This window comes from Mirounga angustirostris, unplaced genomic scaffold (assembly GCF_029215605.1).
Source record: "Mirounga angustirostris isolate CCGP_5_RB_7025 unplaced genomic scaffold, mMirAng1.0.hap1 SCAF_6, whole genome shotgun sequence".
Lineage (NCBI taxonomy): Eukaryota > Metazoa > Chordata > Mammalia > Carnivora > Phocidae > Mirounga > Mirounga angustirostris.
The window spans coordinates 32,153,166-32,177,829 of NW_026991714.1; the positions used below are offsets into that span (position 1 = coordinate 32,153,166).

Here is a 24,664-nt window from a genome sequence, read left to right on the forward strand (position 1 = left end):
GAAATTATTCATCTTAAAACTGGCAGTTTGTACCTTTTGACTAACATCTCCTCATTTCCCCCACTCCCAGCCCTTGGCAACTACCAATCAACTTTCTGTTTCTATGAGCTTGGCTTTTTGAAGTTACACAGTTGCGATCAGAGAGTATTTGTCTTTCTCTGTCTGACTTGTATCACTCAGCTTAATGTTCTCAAGGTTTATCAATATCACAAACAGCAGTTTTCTTTTTTACTTATGACTGAATAATATCTTATTATATACATACCATATTTTCTTTATCCATTTATCCATCGATAGACATTTAGGTTGTTTCCGTATCTTGACTATTGTGAATAATGCTGCAGTGAACATGGGGTGCAGATTGTCTGTATGAGACAGTGATTTCATTTCCTCCTGATAAATAACCAGAAGTGGAACTGCTAAACATATGGTAGTTCTATTTTCAGTTTTTTGAGGAATCTTCATACTGTTTTCCATAGAGATCGCACCAATTTACATTCTCACCAACAGTGCACAACAGTTCCCTTTTTTCCACATCCTTGCCAGTGTTTATTTTCTGTTGTCTTTTTCATAATAGCCATTCTAACCGGTGTGAGTTGATACTTCATTGTGGTTTTGATTTGTATATCAGATGATATTGAGCACGTTTTCATCTACTTGATGGCTATTTGTATGTCTTCTTTGGAAAAATGTCTAATCAAGTCCTCTGCTCATTTTTAATTGGATTATTTGTGGGGGTTTTTTGGCTATTGTATGAGTTGTATGAGTTCCTTATATATTAACTCCTTAATATGATTTGCAAATGTTTTCTCCCATTCCTTGAGAATGGAAGAAATTTTCATCTTGTTGATTGTTTCTTTTGCTATGCAGAAGCTTTTTAGTTTGATGTGGTTCCACTTGATATTTCTTTTTGTTGCTTGTGCTTGTCATATCCAAAAAATCATTACCAAGACTAACACCAAGGAGCTTTTTCCTCTAGGAGTTTTATGGTTTCAGGTCTTACATTCAAGTCCTTAATGCATTTTGAGTCAATTTTTGTGAGTGGCACAGTTCATGCAGTTTTATTCTTTTTCATGTGACTATCCAATTTCCCCTGCACCCATTATTAAAGAGACTGTCCTTTCACCATTGAGTATTCTTGGCACCCTTATCAAAAATAGTTGACCATATAAGAATGGGTTTATTTCTGGATTCTTGATTCTGTTTCATTGGTCTTTATGTCTGTTTTTATACCAGTACCATACTGTTTTGATTACTATAGCTTTGTAATATATTTTGGAATAAAAAATTGTGATGCTTCAACTTTGTTCTTGAGACAAATTAGCCAATTAATTGGCTATTCAGATTCTTTTATAGTTCCATACAAATTTTAGAATTGTTTTTCCCATTTCTGTGAAGAATGCCATTGGAATTTTTATAGGAACTGCATTGAATCTATAAATCTTTGTTTAGTATGGACATTTTAACAATATTAACTCTTCCAATCCATGAACACGTAATATCTTTCCATTTATTTGTGTCATCTTCAATTTCTTTCATCAATGTCTTAATATTTTTGTTGTATAGATGTTTCACTTCCTTGGTTAAATTTATTTTTAAGTATTTTATTGTTTTGATGCTATAGTACATGGAATTATTTTATTCTTTTTTTAGATAGTTCACTGTTAGTGTATAGAAATGCTAGTCTGGATAATTTCTATTGACCTGTTTTAACGTTTACTGATTTTTTTTCTTCAGTCTCCCGATGAGCTGATGCAAAAGAATTCATCTCTTATGTTTTTTTCTATCATTTCAGTGTGACTCTTTTTTATGGATTTCATCTTTCTGCTGTCATCTCATCTATGATGCACGTTGTCCATCTTTTTTTTCCCCCTTACTCTTTATGTCTGGTAATTCATGAGTACTGGACCTCATGTGTGAAAAGGCAGTAGAGAATAAGTTAAATAGTATTTACACCCAGAAATGACCAAGACTCTTGTTCTAAATGCTGTTAGTACAGAGATTGAATCCATCACAAGTTGAACTGGTTTGAATTTTGTTGATACCATTACCTGCAGTGGGCTGCTATTATCTTGTGTTTAGAGTGGACTACTTCTAGTGGAGGTTCTAGAAGGTTTTTCTTCGTGTTTCTCCCTCACCCTTAGCTATATCAGAGCCACATAGGGGATCTCTCTCAATATTTTTGCCCCTCCCCCAGCAATTAACTTCTTTTCCTGGTTACTTGGTCCTAGCCTTATGGGTTTTCTGTGCTGTGGTCCAGCTTCATTCTTGGCAGGCCATGTGCCCCTGTGCCTCAGATTTTGGGCTTTCTCAACATCCCTCCACTTCCTTTCATGGCAGATAAACTTTCTTATATCTGTGACTGGTCTTGGGCAATTTAGACGCTGCCTGTCCCTCTCCACTGGTGATAGATTTCTGCTTGTAGTCAGTGTAGAGTCCTGTGCCTAAGAGGGTTTCCTGCTCTTCCCTAAAGGAGTTTTTACTTTTATACTTCCCCCAGAAGTTTTGGGATTGAGTTTGCTATCTGCCATCAGTTTATGGCTTTTGTTATATATAAATTAATGTTTTTCTAAAGTAAGTAGAGCTTTATACCTGCTCCCTGCAGCAGCCTGTCACTTCCTGCTTGCCTGTACCACCAAGGGGAGCTCTTTTCAGTCTCCTGTCTTGCCCCTAGTCTTTCTCTGTAGCACTAGGTAGTAGGGTTGCCTGATTTAGCAAATAAAATTATAGGATTTTATCTGTAGAAAGAGCTTGTGAGTGCCAGCTCCTCTTGCCTTTGAGACTGCCAACTATTCCAGACTGACCCTCTTAGCCCATACTTGGTCTTTAAGACTGTTAAATCTTAGTGGACTTTTTCTCCCCTGCTTATATGCCAGCTACTTCTTTCCTTGTGCTTTGCTGAGTGACGTAGTTCTGGTCTCTCATCTCTCCTTGGAGAGGCTTGTAACCCTTTGGAATTCAGTTTACTTGGTTGCCTTATAACTCAGCTCTCTGATAGGTTCAAGAAGAATTACGATTTTGGGGCTTTGTTGTGTTTTGTTTTAGCTAACCCAGCTTTTTCTTATTGTTAGGATGGGAGTTGACATTCTTTTGCTGCTCTTGACATTCTAAATGGAGGTGGAATTAAAAGCAAAATGAATTAAAAAATACGATTCTTGATCTCAAGGACTTGGTAAGACAGGAATGTGCTTAAAATGAAATACTACCTTTATAAGAGAGCATATATCAGGTGACAGCTGAGTGGTAGAGAATAAAGTGAATAAAGCTGACCAAAAAGACAAGATCACCATGAACTAGGAGAACTGGTAAAGGGTTCTTGGATGTGTCTGGACCACTTCAAAGTCATCCCTCCTGAACAAGTCTCACATGGCACTCAGCTGCTCAGAAATATAATTCTAATGCTTCTATGAAATCTTATTTCCTTGGCCTAATAATAATAGCTCTCGTCAAGTTGAATTCATCAGACTTCACCAAACATGTATCTTGTTAATCCTTCCAGTTTACTCTTTTGCCCTGACAGGAATATGTCTTCAGTATCTTTGAAAAAGTGTGTTCATCTTCTGTCTCCGCACCCTGCCATTTCATCTACCTGGAACATTAGCACTCCTGGTCATTCTGTAACTACCACCTGCTTTAAAAATGAGGTTTAAAAAAATGAGGTTAAAACTTGCCATTTTAAGAAAGTCTTTCTCAGATTAATTCTCAGTTCTTCTGAGTCTCTCAGTACTTACCTAATATAATTATACTGAAAGGAGTTCTGTTCAGGGAGTCAGAACACCTAAGTGGGAGTCTTAGCTCTTCATTAGTTGTCTAATCTTGCCTAAGACACTTTACTTTTTTAAGTTTTTGGTTACCTATTTTGTAAAAAATGGGGAAAATGTTGACTGAAACTTGTGGTAAATTAGGTATTTAATGAAAAACAGTGTAGTATGTAAAACATCTAACACACTGAAGCAGATCAATTATGGGTAAGTCACTTAACTCTGTCCTTTAGTTACAACCTATAAAAAATTACAACATGTGTTTTAAAACTCTGTTCAGTAAAATGCCATGCATTCTTAAAGTATAGCTATTATAATTATGTATGGTAGAGTTTCTTTCATTTATTTCCATATTATTTCATCCAAGTATGTTTTTTTTTGTTCTTTTTTGTTTTATTTTGTTTTTGTTTTTTTGTCTTAAGTTCAGGGCTTTACTGTGGACTTTGGGTAAGCAAGGTCACATTTCTGGACCTCAGTTACTTCAACTCTAAAATGGGGACAGTAGCATAGAGAATGCCAGTTTTTAAAAAAATTCATATACTAAAAGCATCTTAATTTTGTGAAGTCTAAAAAATTGTGTTTTCCCATTCATCTGCCTGTATCCCTTATTTTTCCCCTACCCCCAACCCCCTATGAATTTAAACTTACCCAGTATTTTGCCTTATTAGTATCTGTCTGCCATCTAGTGACAAAAATGGTAACTGCATGATTACCAGGGTCCTCGTGCATCAGGGGAATGTTTCTCACCATTCAACTGTCAGATGTGCTTTCCGGAAACGATTGTGGTGAAAAAAAAGGAAACATTGATCATGCTTATTGTAGCTGAACCAAATTTATTTCTTGAAGTCTCTTTAAACATTAAGTTTGATGGTTTTATGACTTGGGCCTTCTGCCTCTGTCACTCTTTATACATTTGCTTTTGGTTTTTCCTTCATAAGAAATGCTTTTCCTTCTCGTTTTTCCCAATCTGTTTTCTTTATTCTATTCAGTGTCTAGCTATAGACTGAGCTTCTCTAGTAGGATATCTCCTTTAATAAAATTTATTCCATGCTGAAACCCTTCCTTTTGCTTTAATGTAGTATTTTTCACATTCTTAATAAGCATCCCTATACAAGTGTTTACTTCCAAAATTTTGTGATTTACAATCATATGTGTTAGGACCTAGGAGTCTGATTGTGGACATATGACATCCAGTGCTCCGTCTTATTTTTAATTCCTCATGTCAGAATGATGTAAAATTATCCAAAACTATTTATTTTGTTTCTTATGATGTCTTTTTGCATCCAAAAGATATATACCCTTTTTTCACATAGTACTGGCTCCCACAAAAGTTACAAATGCGAATACTTATTTGCTAATTTGTACAGCCTGTGAGTGAAATTGTGACCATGTGAAAAAGTGACCATGGTGAATATTATAGCTGCACCAGCTATGTACCGTTCAGAAGCTTCTAAACCTCTTTATTTGATCCCAGAATTTGCCATTGATTATAGTATGTAGTTATAGCTCTGTATTGTTAATATTGCTAATCTGTTGACTCAGCCTACTTACTAGAAATATTACAACTTGACATTAATTGTGACTGGTATTAACGGTCATTTAAATAAGTTTTCATCTCTGATCAAAAAGTTTGGGTTCAATTATATTCCTACAATGAAGGATAAGTTTATATTTACAGCTACTTTATCATATTCAATAATTGGCATTTTTACCGTGTATTTGTTGAAAATCTTGAGAGGAGGGATATCTTTTCCTTTACTATGCCTCACAGTATGGAAGACAGTAGCAGGGGTAACTGGTGTTTCACGGGTCTTTGTGGAATCAAGAGATGCTAAGAATTTTTAAAAATTGAGATGTGGTTACTACCTTATTTTAAGGAATACACAATAACAGCTTTCAGTAGGTTCTCAAATATTTGTTGAAGGAAAATAAAACAATAATTGGCTTTCTGTTACTCTCCATTATCAGAGCCTGCCTGTGCCCCCACCCCAGCCAGTTTTTCATCTCCCACTTTTTCTTGCTAGATCCTCATCTCCCCCATTTCCTTACAACCCTCCATAAATTTAAATTTATTCAGTCTTTTGCCTTCCTAGTATATATCTGCCATCTAGTGATCAAAAGGGTAATTGCAAAATTAATGCACCCTCAAAGAGCCCTGTGCACTAGGACAGGTTTTAACCCACAGCGCTCTGATAGCGGCCTGTCATTCCATTATATATGCTGTGATTGTCCCACCACAGGGCCTTTGCACATCTTGTTCTCTCTTATCATCATCTACTTAATACCTATTGACCTTTTAGGGCTCAATTCAAACATCTTTCAGGAAAAGACTTCCCTTGATTTCCCCAACTAGGTCAAATTCCTCAAAGAAATCATACTTTAGTACAAATTATTACAGTCATACTGTAATGTTTATTTTATGGCTATTTATTTTTAACTTATTAGAATTTAATCTACATGAGGGCAGGGAGCCTTGTTCTCAGTCATCATTGTACCCTAAAATAAAACCCAATGCCTAGCACATAGATAGTATTTCTGTAATCTTTGTTGAATGAACAAATGAATATAATGATTTTCTGTACCTCATGAACACTGAAAATGCTTATGTCAAGTCAATTAGGATAGTTCTTTGCATTATATAGTTTATCCATTTTTTAATTCATTTCAATACTCAACAGAAACTACCTACTATGTATGGAGGTATTCATTTATTCAGGAAACATTAAATGCCTACTTTAAAGAATAATTTTACATAACTCCCTTATTTTATTTCATTCATTACCTAGTGAGGGAAATAGTAAGATGTTAAAAGCTGATACAACAGATAATCTGGAGAATAGACACGTAGTCAGGAATACTGAAGTGTATATGGTAATGGATACCAAAACCATCAATATCTACACCATAATAATTGCACTTCACTGGACAAAATTGTATCTCTGTGGACATGAAGCTGTTGCATTGCCACCAGTCCTCCATGGGTTGACTTCTGTCCCTGTAAGGTTACAAATAGTCAGGGACTATGAATGGTACAGACCACATTAGTATCAGATAATCCTGGAAAGGAATGCTAGACAACAGCCAACATTCCTTCGAAAAGACACATTTCAAAATCTTTTACAGTTTTCCCTGTAATAATAATCTCAAAGATTATTTTTGATCAAAAAAGGAAGGCTGTTCTCATTAGGTTTGTCCTATTATTTATATTGGAGCAATAAGATGATAATTCACTATGTAAGTCTCCTTGACTTTGCTTTATAGATCTAGAGCCATGCAGTATTGACCAGCTTTAAGGCCAGAGAATGTATTTCTTTCTGGAAGTGTTCTTTTGTTTTCTTATTTATTTATTTATTTATTTATTATTTATTTAAAAGATTTATTTATTCTAGAGAGAGACAGAGAGTGAGTGGAGGGAGGGGCAGAGGGAAAGGGAGAGAGAGAGAATCCCAAGCAGACTCCCCGCTGAGCATGGAGACTGATACAGGTCTCCATCGCACCACCCATGAGATCATGACCTGAGCCAACATCACGAGACGGACACTTAACTGACTGAGCCACCCAGGTGCCCCTTTCTGGAAGTTTTCATAAGAAATCTCACTTTGGGCTTGTAAAAAGTCTGTTATTTCATATCCTGAGGCTAGGAAACCAAACCCAAGAAATCTTTCCAACCATAAGTTCTATCTGAAATGCCTATAAATTAGGGTGAATTTCTCAAAGTTCTCCAGATTTGTTGTTCCCTGACTTGCTCAAAAAGGCACTTGTAAAGCTGGACTCTGTCAGACAGACACCAGGCATGTTTTCCTGGGAAGGCATTGTAGCCACTGGCCCCATAAATATAGCCAACCTTTGTTTCATCATAGTGGCTTGTCCTAACTTCTGCTTGGTTGCATGATTTGTGTCCAGTTGTATCCTGGCAAGGTAGATAAAATCAATGCAAGATTCAGATTACTATAGAATCCGATAACCCCACAAAGGCGTCTAAACAACATCCAGAATTCTGATAGGACACTCCATAATCTTTTGTTCCTTTCAACATCTTTTATGGTTTTTCTGACACTAATATGTACCACACACGTGCTTGGTGAGGGTATGAGAGGTAAATTAGCAAGACACCTGCCATCAAGAATCTCCTGTACAGTGGGAGAGAGAGAATTTAACCATGACCATAGTACAGTGGGATGGACAAGTCCCATGAGAAATATGTGTACAGGTACTTTAGGTGGCATATAAATTGATTACTGAATGAGGAAATATTTCTTGAAGGGGGAATTCATGAGCTAAGGCATGAAGGATAATTAGAAAAAGAGGGGAAACACCATGGAGAGGGAAGTTCTGGTAGACACATCAACACATGTGTAGGACAGAGGCAGAAGACACTGGGAAGCATACAAGCAAAGAAGAGGGCTTGGTAGTATGGGAACAGACATCTGTATAGCAAATGGAACCTTCAGAGAGACTAACTTAGCCAGATTCTTCTGGGCAAAGGTAAGGAGGATGAGATTTATCCTCAAAATTGTAAGGAACCATTGGATTTATTTAAAGAGGAGTGTAGTATTGTTAAGTTTGCCTTTTAAAAGATCTATCAGCAGTTTAGAGGCTGTAGCATTCTACAAAGCAGGATAATAGAGACTTAGATTTTCAAATGAGAACAGATGTGTACATACAGAGATAATGGGGATAGGAACAGGGAATAAATGTAAAAAAAGAGCTTTTCAGGGAGAGGAATCAACATGTGCAAAGGTCCTGTGGTGGAACAAGTCAGGGCAAATATAAGGGATTGAAAGAAGGCTATGGCAATGCCTTGTGGGTTAGAACAAAATGAATGAAGTGGGCAAGGGGCCAAGGGCCTGGACTTGCAAGACCTGATAAATGAAGAACAAAATGAAGAAAGTTATTTATCCTTTTTGTTTGTTTCCTTCAACAAATATTTCTTGAAAACCAACTATAAGACTATGGCAATGCCTTGTGGGTTAGAACAAAGTGAATGAAGTGGGCAAGGGGCCAAGGGCCTGGACTTGCAAGACCTGATAAATGAAGAGCAAAATGAAGAAAGTTATTTATCCTTTTTGTTTCCTTCAACAAATATTTCTTGAAAACCAACTAAAAGCTGCTACTCTGCACTCCCTGAAAATAAAGCAGCAGCTACATCTCATTTTTCTCTGACTTTTTGGCATCTCTTTATTCCACAAACATCCAGTAAGCACCTATTATATGCATACTACTGTTTTCCAGGATGAGAAGTCATACAAAAGAGCCCAAAAGTCACAAAGAAGCATGAGATGTGACTTTCACTTATCAAAAGATCAGGGTACAATTGTGCAAGCAGACACATAAACAAATAATACAATATGATTAATCCATTGGCCAGATGTTTGCCCAGTATGTGGCTACATAAAGGGCAGGTATAGGAGGGCTTTACAGAGGTTACATTTGCATTACATATTGAGGAATAAGTAGGACTGTTTTTTGTTTTTGTTTTTAGTAAAGAAGAAAGCAAAGGTAAATTCTGACAAAAGGTCCCTTGTGTGCAATGGTATAACAGTGAATTCTATATGAGAACTAATAAGTCATTTGCTGTGGCTAAAGTATTAGGTGGTGGCCAGTTGGACATGGGGAGAAGAACAAAAAGAAAAAGCAAAAAGATAGGTCTTGACCATGTTTGGATGGGAGTCTCTCCTTAATGCCAAGAAGTTTGACTTTTACCTTGAAGGCAATTAATGCTTTTAATCAATCAAGGGAGTAAAATTACTAGATACAAGGTTTTTTACAAAAGGAACATTGAGGCATATTCTGGCAAATGTATATTTAGGTTTTAAAAGTAAAACTGTGTGATGCTGATTTGAAGGATGGAGAAATATCCTCTTAATTAATTTTAGCTGAAAATTTTTTTAAAGATTTTATTTATTTATTTATTAGAGAGTGAGCAAAAGAGAAACAGCATGAGAGGGGAGAGGGTCAGAGGGATAAGCAGGGTCCCCGCTGAGCTGGGAGCCCGGTGTGGGACTCGATCCCAGGACTCCGGGATCATGACCTGAGCCGAAGGCAGTCGCTTAACCAACTGAGCCACCCAGGCACCCATTAGCTATATTTTTACCATGTGTATGGTAAGATATTTTAATGGTTGAAATGGTTGCATTTCATTTGGCAAAAACTGTGTGCATTTTTATGAGAGTATTGTTTATCTAAATAAAGTGTTACTTAAGTGAATTTATTAATCTCTAAGTTAGATTTGATTACTGGTATCAATATCCATTAAACAAATAACAGACTAAGGGATTTTTGCCTGAGATTATGAAGATCAATGTGATACCATGTGCTAAAATGTGTACAATGTAACTGTTTTCTTTTTGTGTGACTTTATTATTACCTTCATTTCCTACAACTCTAATCATGTTTTAAAATATCAGAACCTGAAAAGCTTGAATTTTATGATTAAAAGAGGCTGGTGGCTAACTTTGTGGACATCCAGAAAATGTCATCCCAGTCCATTAACGTGTCCTAAAGATTGGAGGCAGCAAAAAACAGCATTATAATTCTGTCCCTTGTGGCAATAAATTTTAAAAACTGGACTATTATTGATATTCTGACCAGAAAAGAAGAGGTCTCTTCACCTTTCTATAAAAACGTTATGGGGGCACCTGGGTGGCTCAGTCAGTTAAGTTTCTGACTCTTGGTTTCAGCTCAGGTCATGATCTCAGGGTGGTGAGATTGAGCCCTGTGTCAGGCTATGGGCTCAGCAGGGAGTCTGCTTGGGATTCTCTCTCTCCCTATCCCTCTGCCCCCTCCACTTGCTCTCTCTCTCAAGTAAATAAATACATCTTTTAAAAAAAAGTTATGAAAAAAACTATACACATTTCAAAATGCAGAAAAGAGAGGAACTTAAATAATGGCAAAGAGCAGATACCCAGGGGGTGGCCGGCTTGCCCTGCTGTCTGCCGAGTTTCCACGTGCTTGCAGGATGTCCCATCATCCAGCAGATCTTTGAAAAAAATATCTTTAAGGTGTTTTTTTCCCCTTGGGAATCCACTTATTTTTTTCCTTTTCTTCAATATTTTTTACCATGTTGACTGCTCATATCTTTATCTCTTAATCACTTCATAATCATTCTTTAAAAAAAGCGTCTGTCCCTAACTACAGGCCATGTTATGACTGTCTTGGCGCTTAGGGAGTGGGAGATAATCATTTATGATGAAAGTGTTTATTGCCCCTAACAACTTTCCTGTTGGGCACTTCTTCCCTTGAGATTCCTATCCAGATCTGAAATAGAAATTTTTTCTCTGAATACATATAATATACAAAACTCATTCCACTGGCATTTGCATCTGCTTATTACTGTTACAGTTAAAACAATTAAAATATATACTTCTTCCCAAAGGTTAGTTGTGTTTAAAAAAGTGTAGGTATTTTATTTTTATTCTGTGTATTGAGATTACTTTTCTCTTTCTTAGTCATTTATATTTCAGTTTCTGTTTAGTTTAGTGTGCAGGTTTTCAGTAACAATATATCTGTGATTTATGAACCCAGGTAAAGATGTACTGTTATTGGCTATGTATTACCACCCTAAAGAATACACAATATATTTTCTGCAGTCTAAGCTTATTTGCTACCAATTATCCATAAAAGACTTCTATTTACAAAATTGTGGCCAGGTCTTTTTGCCCTCTGTTGTGTGTTCTGGCATAGTGGAAACAATCCTTTATTTCCCCTGAAAGCATGGTACCTGAGTCCCAATCCACCAGAAACAGTAATGTAGGGATAATCTGGGTTCATAAAAGCTTAGAAACTCATGATGCTCATGTTACATAAGCTGCCATTTTTCTCTACCTTAAATGTTAATCAAACTGTAACTTTTTCCCCCTTTGTTTTTCTTGTGTGACCTTAATCCATTATGTAATTTTATGTCATCAACATTGACACATTGACTATGTGTTTGTACATTGTCACTTCATATATGGAGATTGCAGTTCCTACTGCCTGATATATATCCAATAACTACTAATTAGGAGCTTATTTCAGATAGCCAAACAATTTGTAAGTACATGTACTAAGAGTATAGATAGCACAAATATTAACACACATAAAAGGAAAATATACTAATCAGTTGTATTTCTGATTATAACTCTATTGTAAAAATTCATTACCAGATATACCATTTAACAGCATCCCTATTTAGAAATTGATAGAATTTCTACCTAGCTAGGAAATAAAAAACCAAATTCAAACATGTTTGTGAAGCTTATGTGGGTAGCTTCATAAAAAAAGTTGTAGTTAACAACAACACAAAATAAAACAACTGAGAATCTCCAGTATATTCAGGCAGATGTAGAATATAAAAGTAACTTTGAAAGAAAATGAACAAGGGACTAGCAACACAGCAGAGAAGGACATTGGCTGTGGTTCCTGTTCTTGATAAGGTGTATGATCTTGAGCAAATTATGGAGCCTCTGTGGTATACCTCCAGATTGATCGTGGGGTTCATTAGACTCCGAGCTACTTAATGGCAGAGATTCAGCCTAACTCAACTCTGTATTCCCAGACCCCAGCCCCACTGCATGTGTATGTGAGAGTGCTTTCCAAAGTATTTACAAACATAAATATTAAGCTATGTATTTGATATCTTGTAATAATTCTTAGATAGCCAATAGTGATTTTTTAAGTAGCAGCATGAAGTCTCAGCTCCCTCATAGTTTTGTTTGGTTTTAGTTCTGATTTTTTTTCTTGCAATAATTGAATGCATGACCCCTACCTGGCATAATGTTAAGCATATACAGATGTCAATGTAATAATAATTACTTGTTTTTAGAAACAAAGAATTGTACTATATTTTGTGAGTTTTGGAGGAGGTGGATGAAATGTGTTTTCCCTTCAGAAATAATACTGTGATAGTTGTGTGCCTAGGCCATTCCTCAGATTTCTTTTTGACTCACATACCTTAAACTTGTCCTAAAATGATTATTACGATTATAGGCCCCAATACATAGCTAATCACCAAACTCATGGAGAAACTCACTATACATTCCTCCAGGGTTTACAAAAACATATTTCTCTCTACTCATTCTTTCCTTCCTACCACTCCCAGCATGGGCACAGAGGGTGTGGAGGAGTAAGGATGCAGTACCATAGATTCCAGAGATTTGCTTATTCTTTATGGCTGCAATAGAAGAAAAGAGTTGTTTAGATTGGGAGATCAGAATCGGAAGACAGAAAGTTAGTCCTCTGATGATATAATAGTTCAAGTCTCCAAATTCAGCTTTGCTGCCATCCACTCAGAAACGTGGTTTGCTGCCATGGCACCCATAGCACCCAGATCTGGCCTTTAAATGTCATTTCCTACTTAAAAGAACCAAACTCTTTTAGGAAGTGGCTGATTCCAGGTCTGATGCAGAAAATGTGTAAGTTGAAATGAGACATTATGTTAGGCCAAAAGCAAGAAGCTTACTAAAGAGCTTCTGAGATCATGTTTAAAGGACACAGGAGGGGCACCTGGGTGGCTCAGTCGTTAGGCGTCTGCCTTTGGCTCGGGTCATGAACCCAGGGTGCTGGGATCGAGCCCTGCATCGGGCTCCCTGCTCAGCGGGGAGCCTGCTTCTCGCTCTCCCACTACCCCACTTGTGTTCCCTCTCTTGCTGTCTCTCTCTCTCTCTCTGTCAAATAAATAAATAAATAAATCTTTTTTAAAAGGACACGGAAAACAACTTGAATGGGCTAACACTGACCAAAGATGGGACCATTTAAAAAAAAAAACTTAAAAAATTATTTTATTGTGGATAAAACACTTTACATAATTCAAACATGTAAAAGTAAAGAGAAGCTTATAAGAATTCCTGGATACCATGGGGCATCTGGGTGGCACAGTTGGTTGAGCATATGATTCTTAGTTTCAGCTCAGTTCATGATCTCATGATTGTGAGATCAAGCCCCGCCGTCCAGCTCCATGCTAAGCGTTGAATCTGCCTGAGATTCTCTCTCTCTCTCTCTCTCTTTGTGCCTCCCACTTGCTCGCTCTCTCTCAAGTAAATAAATCTTAAAAAAAAAAAATTCCTGGATACCTTTCAAAAGTACAGCTTCAACAATTATTAATGTATGGTCAGTCTTATTTCAGTACCAGCCCTACCTATGATCCCGACCCACCCCTGGCTTTTTTTGAAGTAAATAGCACAGCATATTTAACCTGCAAATATTCAAGATATATCTTTAAGAGTTAAGAACCATTTTAAAAACATAACCATGGTATCATTAAAAAATGAGACAGCTCAGACATCAAGAAGAGGGGCGCCTGAGTCACGCAGCACAGTCTGCTGGAGATTCTTTCCCTCTCCCCCTACCTCTGCCCCTCCCCACCATGCATGCTCTTGCACTCGCATGCTCTCTCTCTCTCAAATAAATAGATCTTTAAAAAAAAATCAAGAAGAACAACTGTGATAGGCTGAGCCACATCACATATATACAAATGATGATGACATTTTAAAAACCCTCACAGCTCACATTTAGAGATTGGTAGGCATGAGCTCATTACTCTGGAAATTGTTGAACAAAAGGAAAGCATCAAGAATTTATCCTACCTCTGCTCTACACCTTGTATGTCAGAATAGCCAAATAGTTAATAGGACAGAAGTCTTGGTAGAATGCCAACAAGTAAAGATAGAAGGAATGCGTTTGAAAAACGTAATTTTGGAGCGCCTTCTGCATAATTAATTTACCCAAGGACTATCATAGGATGCTAAAACCATCAAGCGAAAGAAAATTCATAATGGATAGTATCAGCCAACCTGAATCCTGAAGCCATTAATGGATCTTAGTACCACCAACGTGAGACATCTTAACATGATATACCTCCTGGTGTGATGCAGTAAAAAAAAACACATCTCAAACACATGTAGCATATTCTTGCCAAAAACAGAGAAAAACAAAAAACCAGAAACAGTCTAACCAAGCTTCCAGATGTGACTGCCAAGTTTATAGGAAGAGGATAAGAATCACATGTTCAAGGCCACAAATGACACAAAGGATGGGGAAGGTGTAACTGATAGTCTCTGAAGGAGACTTGACAGACATATCAACCAAATAGTGTTAGCCATGTTGAGATTCTGGTCCACATAAACAAACTAAAATATTTTAGGGGTAATAAGGGCATATGAGAATGGTCTGAGAATAGAGGATATTAAAGAATAATTGTTAATTTGTATGGGAAGATAATGATATCTGTTAAAGATATATTGAAGTGTTTACAGGTGAAATGATAGGTTGTCTAGCATTCGGTTCAAAACCTTGCTATTCAGTGAGGGACCTTCAGATCCAGCAGCACTAACTTCACCTAAGAGCCTGTTAGAAATGCAGAAACTGGGCGCCTGGGTGGCTCAGTTGGTTAAGCGACTGCCTTTGGCTCAGGTCATGATCCTGGAGTCCCGGGATCGAGTCCCACATCGGGCTCCCTGCTCGGCAGGGGGTCTGCTTCTCCCTCTGACCCTCTCCCCTCTCGTGCTCTCTCTCATTCTCTCTCTCAAATAAATAAATAAAATCTTTAAAAAAAAAAAAGAAATGCAGAAACTCTGGCCTCATCCTTAAAACCCAGTAGAGTCAGAATCTACATTTTTACCATGATCTCCAAGAGATTTATATGCACATTAAGTATTGAGAAGTACTGCCTTAAAATAATTGGGGAGATGGATAAAAGAAACAAGATGGGCAAATATTGATGATTATTGAAGCTAGGGGATAAGTGCATGGGGATATAATTGATTACAAATTAAGTATTTTTAAACCAGGGACTAACAGACTAGATCATTGTGTGTGTGTGTATGTGTGTGTGTATTCAATCCAGTGATTTGTTTTTTGTCTATTGGTTTAAGCTGTAAGTGTTGACATCAGTATTGCCTGATTCCCTCACCTTCTTACTGCACAGCTTGTCAAGTTACTGAGTAATGTTAAAAAATCCTGAATTCATATTTCTCTTAAAAGCGTTCTTATCAAATCAAATTGTTCCTTTAAAATTTATGAAAAAGACTTATTTTAACTACTAATGCCAATTTATGGTCAACTCCTCCCTCTAGGCACGCTTAAAAAGACCTCTTAAGAGTCTTGATGGTGCTCTGTATGATGATGACTATGACGAGAGAGCGAGCAAGTAAGTCGTGATGGATTTTACTGTCCTGCTAAGTGTTGCGGCTGAAAGGCAGACATTTTAGGATTTCAAAAGATAATCAAAGGATGTACACTCCTAGAGATCAGATTTTGCTCCCTTGCAGTGTTCTTCAGCAAAATTAACCAGTGCTCATTGGAGTCTCATGGGGGATGAATCTTGAGATGGGAAAGCAAGCTAGACCTGAAATATCTTGTTCTTGGAAAGCAGTAAGGCCTACAGAAATATCTGCGATAGTGTTAAAGGGGAAATAGGAGCCCACCTAAGTTCGACCCCTACCCTGCTCATGAAGAGGGGCAGGTTAAATGGCAGCAACAGTGATAATAGTCAATTAAAACAAGCTAGGGAAGGGGAGGGCTTTAAATCTGTGGTGATATCAGAAGAGGAAATTTTAATACAAAGTATTAAAAATTAATTTCACCATAAAGTAAGGGCAATAACAATAGCGTTTAGTTTTTTTATTATTATTTTTTTTTATTTTTTATTTTTTATTTTTTTTTAAAGATTTTTTATTTATTTATTTGAGACAGAGAGAATGAGATACAGAGAGCATGAGAGGGAGGAAGGTCAGAGGGAGAAGCAGGCTTCCTGCTGAGCCGGGAGCCCGATGCGGGACTCGATCCCGGGACTCCAGGATCATGACCTGAGCCGAAGGCAGTCGCTTAACCAACTGAGCCACCCAGGCGCCCCGCGTTTAGTTTTTTTAAACAATTTAAACTTATATGGGGGTGACAAAATGGACAGTCTTTTTTTCTCCATTAAGTATATCTTTGTCTATATAAAGGAATATGCACTCTTCTCTAAAATATGTGAATGAATAAATAAAGGGAAAACCACACAAATATTGAAAGTGAACTCAGGCTATAGCAAGCCTTCCAGAAGTTCCATCTACTATTTCTAAGGCTAATGTCCCAAATCCCACAGAACTAGACTGTGTGAAAAGCACTGCTTTGGCTTCCAGATTGAGTAAGGTCCCATAGCTATCTGTTTGTATTTTCTTAGTGCACATACTCAAAATTTCCTGTATTTGAATTGGCATACACACATCACTGTAAAGAATTTTGCCGTGAACCAATTCACCATTTTGTTGTTGTTCTGCTGAGAAGCACTTTGGTTTTAAGACTCTCTCACTGATGGAATGTAACTGGGGAGAGGTTGCTCACATACATGTGTAGGTGTGTGAGCGTGTAGGAGTGACTGCTAATGCATGCTTCATTTTCCTTCAGGTTGTCCTCTGAAGATGGAGAAGAAGCTTCTGCCTATTTTTATGAAAGTGATGACTCCGTTGAAACAAAAGTAAAGAGTCCTTACTCAGGCGAAATGGACCTCCTAGGAGAAATCTTAGACACATTGAGCACACACAGCTCAGACCAAGGAAAGCTAGCAGCAGCGAAGAGCTTGGATTTCTTCAGATCAATGGATGATATTGATTACAAACCTACGGTTAGTTGATTTTTTCAGCCTATAAAATTAAATGAGGGGGCGCCTGAGTGGCTCAGTTGGTTAAGCAACTGGCTTTGGCTCAGGTCATGATCCTGGAGTCCCGGGATCGAGTCCCGCATTGGGCTCCCTGCTTGGCAGGGAGTCTGCTTCTCCCTCTGACCCTCCCCCCTCTCATGCTCTCTCTCATTCTCTCTCTCAAATAAATAAAAATCTATTTTAAAAAATTAAATGAAAACATTCTTACCCTTTGGTGTGAATTGCCTCATGTTATAATCTTAGTTGGTCAAAGCATTTAACCTCTAACAGGGAAGTAGTCAACTCTTCAAAAATATGAGAAAATTTAATAATTAAGAATTATTTCTAGTTTCAGAATTCTGTATTTTCCCATTTATGTATCCAGTTCTGGTGGTTATTGACATTCATTGGAAAAATTTTTTATCAAGCCGTAATATTCTCTTACAATCTAGTTTTATAGTTGTCTTTTCTGGGGAATTTTTTAAGTATGAAATGTTCCCACTTTTTTTCCATATTTCCTGGATCTTTGAAAATATGTTTAAGAAATGTCTCAATTCAAGTAGTTTTTCATTATATTGCTTCAAAAATGAAGAGTGTTTTAAACATAGTGGAATAAATGTTTTAAAAACACAAGAGATGGAAGTATGAGTAATGGCCACCCTGTGGTGATTGTCATTCCAGAACTTGGCTTGATGTAGTTGGTCTATTTGGGGGTTTTGAGGGGCTGGGGTTGGCAGGTTTTTTTCATTTACCTTTTCAGCTTTGTTGAAGTATAATTGATAAATAAAAAATTGTATATGTTTATGTATTTTCTTGTTAACAGAGCCATTTGCAGGTGCTCAGAATTAACGCTGTATTTCCTCTGGGGGGGACTTCCCAGTTGTCAGCCTTGAAAGATATTAATATTTTATTTCAAAATGGAAAAAAAATGCTCATGTAACATAATCTCATTAAAATTTTTCTGAATTTGTTGTTTCTTCTTTCAGAATACATCCAATGCACCCAGTGAGAATAATCTGGCCCTGCTTTGCAGTGGTTCTGGTGATCAAGCAGAGTGGCATCTCGGGCAAGATGATAGTGCCCTCCATGGCAAACACCTTCCTCCCTCTCCCCGGAAGCGTGTTTCCTGCAGCGGTCTGACAGATTCTCTGTTTATCCTGAAAGAGGAAAACAATGAAAAATACCTCAATGTTGACAATATGAGGGAGCCGGCGGTCATGGAAAAGCCAGCTTCTGCCTCAGGATTGGATCTCCAGCTCGCTTCTCCTGAAGTTTCCGAAAATGAAAAAGCTAAAACAGAAAAGAAAGAAACACTAAGCCAGATTTCAGACGATCTGCTTACACCCAGCCTTGGGCGACATTCATCTACTTTTGTTCCTTGGGAGAAAGAAGGGAAAGAAGCCAAAGAGACTTCAGAAGATTCTGGACTGCTTCATGAAGTGGTGTCGTTATGTCATATAACATCTGCCTTCCAGCAAGACTTAAACATTTCAGAAGAAAACACGCGTGGAAACCACCCTTAAATCAACTATTAAGAGTCACTCACTTGCATCCAAGCTTCTAGGGAGACATTTTAGGATTCCTTGTAATCTCTATAGTAAACAGAATTATTTGTGGGAATGACAGTTCTTAGTGCTGTCTAAAAGTTATTTTTCATTTGGAACATACATTTTCTCCACTCATTCATCTCGTGAATATATATTATCAATTGATTTTTAAATGTAAAGCTGATTCTTCTACTGTGCTCTTAAATCAGGTACTAGTTTGTATGTATATTGGAAGTATATATCAAACATGATTTCCCAGTATTTGGTGCTTAATGCCGTTCATTTTATTTAAACTAATATGCATATATAACCCTTGCGCATAACCAGTAGCGACCCTACTAATCTGGTAGAGCATGAACTGGTCAGGATATCAAAACTTATCAAAACTAGCCTGAAACTGCTGAAACTGTTGACCCACTAACTGCCTTAATCCTAAGCCTATATTTAGCATACTTTAATAATTTATGGAATTACCTGTAAATTTTGAAGGATAAGTTATAAGTGTTCTGCAGAGCAATAATGCCTTTTTCTATTCGTTGAATCAAGGACAAAATTCATTTTTCAAAATTTAAAAGCTCTCTTGTGGACACTGCAGCCATGTTTTCCAAAACGTATAAAGGTACACATTTACCTTTCACTCAGTGAAATATATGAAGTGCTGAATTACAATGTGAAATTAATGACTTCTGTTTACAAATGAGACACTTTAAAATTTTTTCAGTCTCTCTGTATGCCTTTGCTATCTAGGAATCCAGCCCCAGAAAGCCAAATGCAACACGAACTGTCCTGATAAAGAAATGTTCCTGTTTTTTGTTTTTTTTTTCTTAACTAATAATTCAAAACATTTCTTATCATCGCAAATTTACTTTTTAAAATAATTGACTTTATATTTTAGAAGTTTTAGATCTACAGAAAAATTACAAAGAAAGTACAGAGAGTCCCCATTATGTCCCTGCATACAATTTCCCCTATGATTAATGTTTTACTTTGGTATGGTACATTTGCCACAATTGGTGAACCAGTATTGATAGTCCCTGCTTTATTCAGATTTCCTTAGTTTTTCCCTAATGTCTTTTTTCTCTTCCAGAATCCCATTCAAGACACCACATTACATTTGGTTGTCATGTGTCTTTAGATTCCTCTTGGCTGGGACATCTTCTCATTTTCCTTGTTTCTGATAACCCTGACAGGTTTAAAGAGTACTGATCTGCTGGTTGAATATATTATAGAATGTCCCTCTATTAGAATTTGTCTGCTGTTTTTCTCATGATTACACTGTGACTGTGGGCTTGGGGGAGAAGATTACAGAAGTAAAAGGTCATTTTCATTACATCATACCCAAGGTACATAATGTCAGCATGATTTGTGAATGTTGATGTTGACTTTGATAACCTAGCTGAGGTGGTGTTCGTCAGGTTTTTCCTCTATGCTCTTTTCCCTCCCTTTCTATACTGTAGTCTTTGGAAGGAAGTCACAGTATATAGCCCAGACCTAAGGAGTAGGGCTTTATGCTTCCTCTCCCTTAGGGTGGAGTATCTACAAAAATTATTTGGAATCCTTCTGCATAGGAGATTCGTCTCTTCTCCTTCAAATTCACTGCTAAACATTGAAATTCATCTCAGAAGGCATCGTGCATTGACTGCTTCATGATAGGCTAGCTTGACAGGAAAAAATAAAGGGAAAAAAACAGTGGTGTTATGGTTAATTTGGTATTTGTATATTCAATATATATCCTGTACATCCCCAATCATGATTATTTTTTAAAAATTGTCATTTTAGAAAAGTTGTTTGAGAAACCATTCAAGAGCCCCATCAGGACTGTACCCTAAAATATTTACTGAAAGAATTTAATTTTCAGTTAAAAAAAACCCTAGAAGGGGATTTGTTAAAAACATTGCTTAAAAATATTTATCCAGGTCAGTCTTTAAATAATTTAAAGAAAATGACCAATTTTTTTTTTCTTTTCTAAGCTACATTCCAAAATCTAAACAGATATGTTTTATTGGGGACAATTATTTATTCATGTTTGTAAAGGAAGACAAATCTTGTTTTCCTTATAAGGAGGGAGTCGTGTATATTAAGGAAAAAAGTGTTTAATTCTTATTTTATTAACACAAAAGTAAGACTCATGGTTCTTGTCAAATTTTGCCTTTATCCACTCATTACAAAATTCCATTTCACTTTGTCAAAGCATGTGGATTTATCAGAAGAGCTGTTTTAAATGAGAAGGAAAAAAGGTCACTCCGGTGGTTAATCTGCTTGGCAAATATTTCTTGGTGATTTTTTAAAAAGAAAAAGTCTTTTAATATGACTATTGAAATGCATGTTTTCCTTCAGGATTCATAGTCTGAAGAATGAGATAATTGAGAGTGTAGCATAGGTAAAATTGGAGTTTTAGTCCATTTGCTTAATGAACATCGTGGCCTCAGAAATGTAGGTTCTTCTATCATCTGATCACCTCATGAGATGTTTGACTACAAGACTGTTGCCGTGAGGCCACTCACAAGGATATTTGCATCAAGGTATTTTTGAACTGGACCTGTGCCTTATTCTAACATGCAAAATCAGCTTTTATATTCTGTTAAAAAACAAAAGCTCTACATGTTATTCTTGGAAAAAATCCAGAAAGCTAGTATCCAAGAGACTACTAATCCAAAAGTATTAGTATTTCAAATCATTAATATTTTGAGTATTCAGTCTGCTCTTAAACTAGACTTCCCAGTATTATGGTGGATATAGGGAGAATAAAGTGAAATTAAGGTGAATTCTGAAACAAACAAAAGTATTATTTTCTCCCATGTTCATATTTTCTATTATAACTAAATGAAATATTTGTATAAACTCCTCTGCTGTTTGAATTTGTTTTTCAAAGAAGCTTTACCTGTTCTGCCAGAGTTGTATAAATGAATAAGTCTTTGGCTATCGTGCGCCATCTTTTATGTGGCCTCTAAACCGTCATGATTCTCCCTGAATCCCACTCTAGCTTTTATCTTTTGGGTCCTTAAATATTGCATCTATGATATTTCAGGGGGAGATAGAAGAGTCATGTGTGAATTTAAGAGCTCTTGTTTTGTTAGGTCAACGTGTTGTTAAGTGGTAAATTTTGATGGTTACCTACTTTAGCATATTTTAGGAAGGTACCAAAACATAGCAGGATGATTTTTCTGTTCCTAACTCATTGCACTTAGGAAATATTTATCGACCCTTTGTACGGGTCGTATACAAGGTACAGTAACTGGGGATATAAGGAAATAAAATAAGTAACATAGCCCCTGCTCTGAAGGGACCAATTAGGGAAAGAAATGACAAATCTCTGTTAGCCCAAGGTTCTAACACCAAAAAAAAAAAAGAAGTCCTTTAAAGCTGCTTAATCTAAAACATGCTCTAAGTATAGAACCACGGTACCACTTCTAATTTCATTAACTTTATTATTTTAACAAATATAATAATGCTGCTATTTTAAGATACCTACTTTTAAAGGACAGACTTAGAAGCTCTTAGAAACTAAGTGTCCTTGTTTCTCTGATTCTCTGTCCCCACTATGCTCAATCTTTTGACCAGGCAGCACAGAGCTCTAGAATGGCATGATGCTCCTTTGTAATCATTAGACCACTTTACTTACTTTAGGATTAACTGAGGGTGTAGGTGCATGTTGATGGAAACTAGTTTTTACTGTCTTTATCTTGATAATAGCATTTCTCTAGAAACAGCCTCCCCTGTCCCCGCCTCTTAAATTAAAAGTGTATTTAACAGTGCTGTTGTTCAGATTCTGTGCTAATATCCTTATAATGGGATTCAGGAATGTTCGTGAATTAGTTGTTTCTTAAATAACATGAAGAGGTAGTCTCCTGATCAAGAGGAGAAAACTGTGAATATTCTCATAATCAGCAGTAGATCTTCCTTCTCATCTAGAAAATCTGGAATTTCAGGAAAAGATTATTTTCATGAATAAATTTGTTTAGCATAAAAGACCCTAACTCTGGGTAGATACTTGTAAGTCAGAACACAAATTTCAGAAAGTGAATGAATATCCAAATCTAATTCCCCAAAGCACTTCTTAATATAAGGAAATAGCTTTTACAGATTCTGTGTCAGGACCCACGTCTTTCCTGTGTCGAGCCCGATAACTTTGTTAGTGTCTGTTTCTTAAAGCTGACTTAAGAGGCAGAATTGCTTTGAGCAAACTGGTTAACATTTTTATTCGGTCAAGATATAGGGAATCGTGTATTTAGAAAAGCATATTTTATTTTGAAAATAATAGGATTTTGTGCAATATTTTTCCTGCATAATTTAGTTCATATAAATATGCACATCTGCTTTTCTAGCAGATACCTTAAGGTCATGTTTTTCAGTATTTGTGTAAAGCTGTATGTAGCAATGTTCTATGTGATCTTAGAAAAAATTATATTGTTGGGAGGAGAAATGTTTTTGTTTATTTAAAATAATTATGGATATTGCATTATTGTATCATAACTAACTGCCTCAGCAACCACAAATATGCAATAAGAAAATCCTGAACCTTAGGTTAGTATTGACAATACTGTTACTTTAAAAGAAATGTATATAGTGCTAAATGCTGATTCTACATGTGTACATTTAACAAATATTCAGTTCTGTACCACATAAATCTAAATGGCATTTGTATGGTGATGACCACATATGTAGATTGTAATATCCTTTGTGATGAATCTTTGGTAAGATTTATAAAGGGCATTGCCAATACTTCTTGACTGTCTATAAATTAAGTTAATTTTTGTATAATGTACAGTTTGTTTAACGTTAGAGCTTCTATAGATTTCTACTTTTATTATACTTGAATGAGGCAGAAAAGCACTGTGGAAAATCTGTAGCTCTCGATGTGATATGCATACATACCAAAAAATTAAACAAGGTACTGAGCAGCAATGTCAAGTAGATGCTTTATATCCAGAAAGCTATGTTTTCTTCAAACCATACTTTAGTTAAGTAATTTAAAATACACAATCTTTTATCTTAAAAGGTTGCAAAGTCACAAATTATTACCTCTTTGATGTGAGAAACCTCTAGGTCTCTTTTGTCTCCGTGTTATTTCACTTCTCAGATGAGAACCTTAATGAGGTACCTTACAAATCCACCCTCTGGTTGGTTATGCGATGTTTAGGACAGGACCGAACTTGAACTCTGTGCATGCTCAACGCACCATCCTTCAGGTAGTGTAATTTCCATGTGGTTATTTTGAGAACCATTCAGTGATCCTATACCCAAAACAAGATTTCTTGAATCTGTTACGATTTAGTACGTACAGCAATGCCTAAAACAGCAAACAAGTATGAATTGCATGAAGTCTACAACTTAATATGCATTAAGGTACATGAGAGGTTAAAACGGAACTTTCCCAAAGCTTATTTCTTTTGCTTTAAATGAATAACTGTTTAAAAGGACTGAAAATCTTGAGCTTTTTGCCAGACAGGGTGACAGGTGTCTGTAAAGACCTACCCAGCATTGAGATTTGTTTCACTGTTCTTGCATCCTTGAGGCTACAGTATAAATCATCTCTAAAGTTGACTACTATTGGGAGGACATTGTACATAAAAGTATTGTTTGGGGAATTTTTTGAAAAATATGCAAACATAAATCTTGGATGAACTACATACTACCATGAAGTGCCCAACAATGCAGTTATGAAATAAAATTGGTCATAATTAAAATTTTGCATGGTGGTGACTCTTCTTTTCTAATTAGCCAGTTACTCCTCTCAGTGTTCCAGGTGAGATGCTGTA

At 36.5% G+C, this 24,664-nt stretch overlaps 1 protein-coding gene across 4 annotated transcripts in view; it reads left to right on the top strand.

Annotated features, from left to right (window-relative positions):
• The window catches only part of DENND1B (DENN domain containing 1B), a 266,120-nt gene extending 243,316 nt beyond the window's left edge, over positions 1-22,804 (top strand). For all 4 annotated transcript variants that reach the window (XM_064594053.1, XM_064594051.1, XM_064594049.1 and 1 more), the window contains 3 exons: positions 15,812-15,885; positions 17,127-17,343; positions 18,345-22,804. In XM_064594053.1, coding sequence (XP_064450123.1) covers positions 15,812-15,885; positions 17,127-17,343; positions 18,345-18,881 — 828 coding nt within the window. In that variant the 3' untranslated portion in view covers positions 18,882-22,804. The remainder of the gene's footprint in view (positions 1-15,811; positions 15,886-17,126; positions 17,344-18,344) is intronic.
• The last annotated feature ends 1,860 nt before the right edge of the window (positions 22,805-24,664 follow it).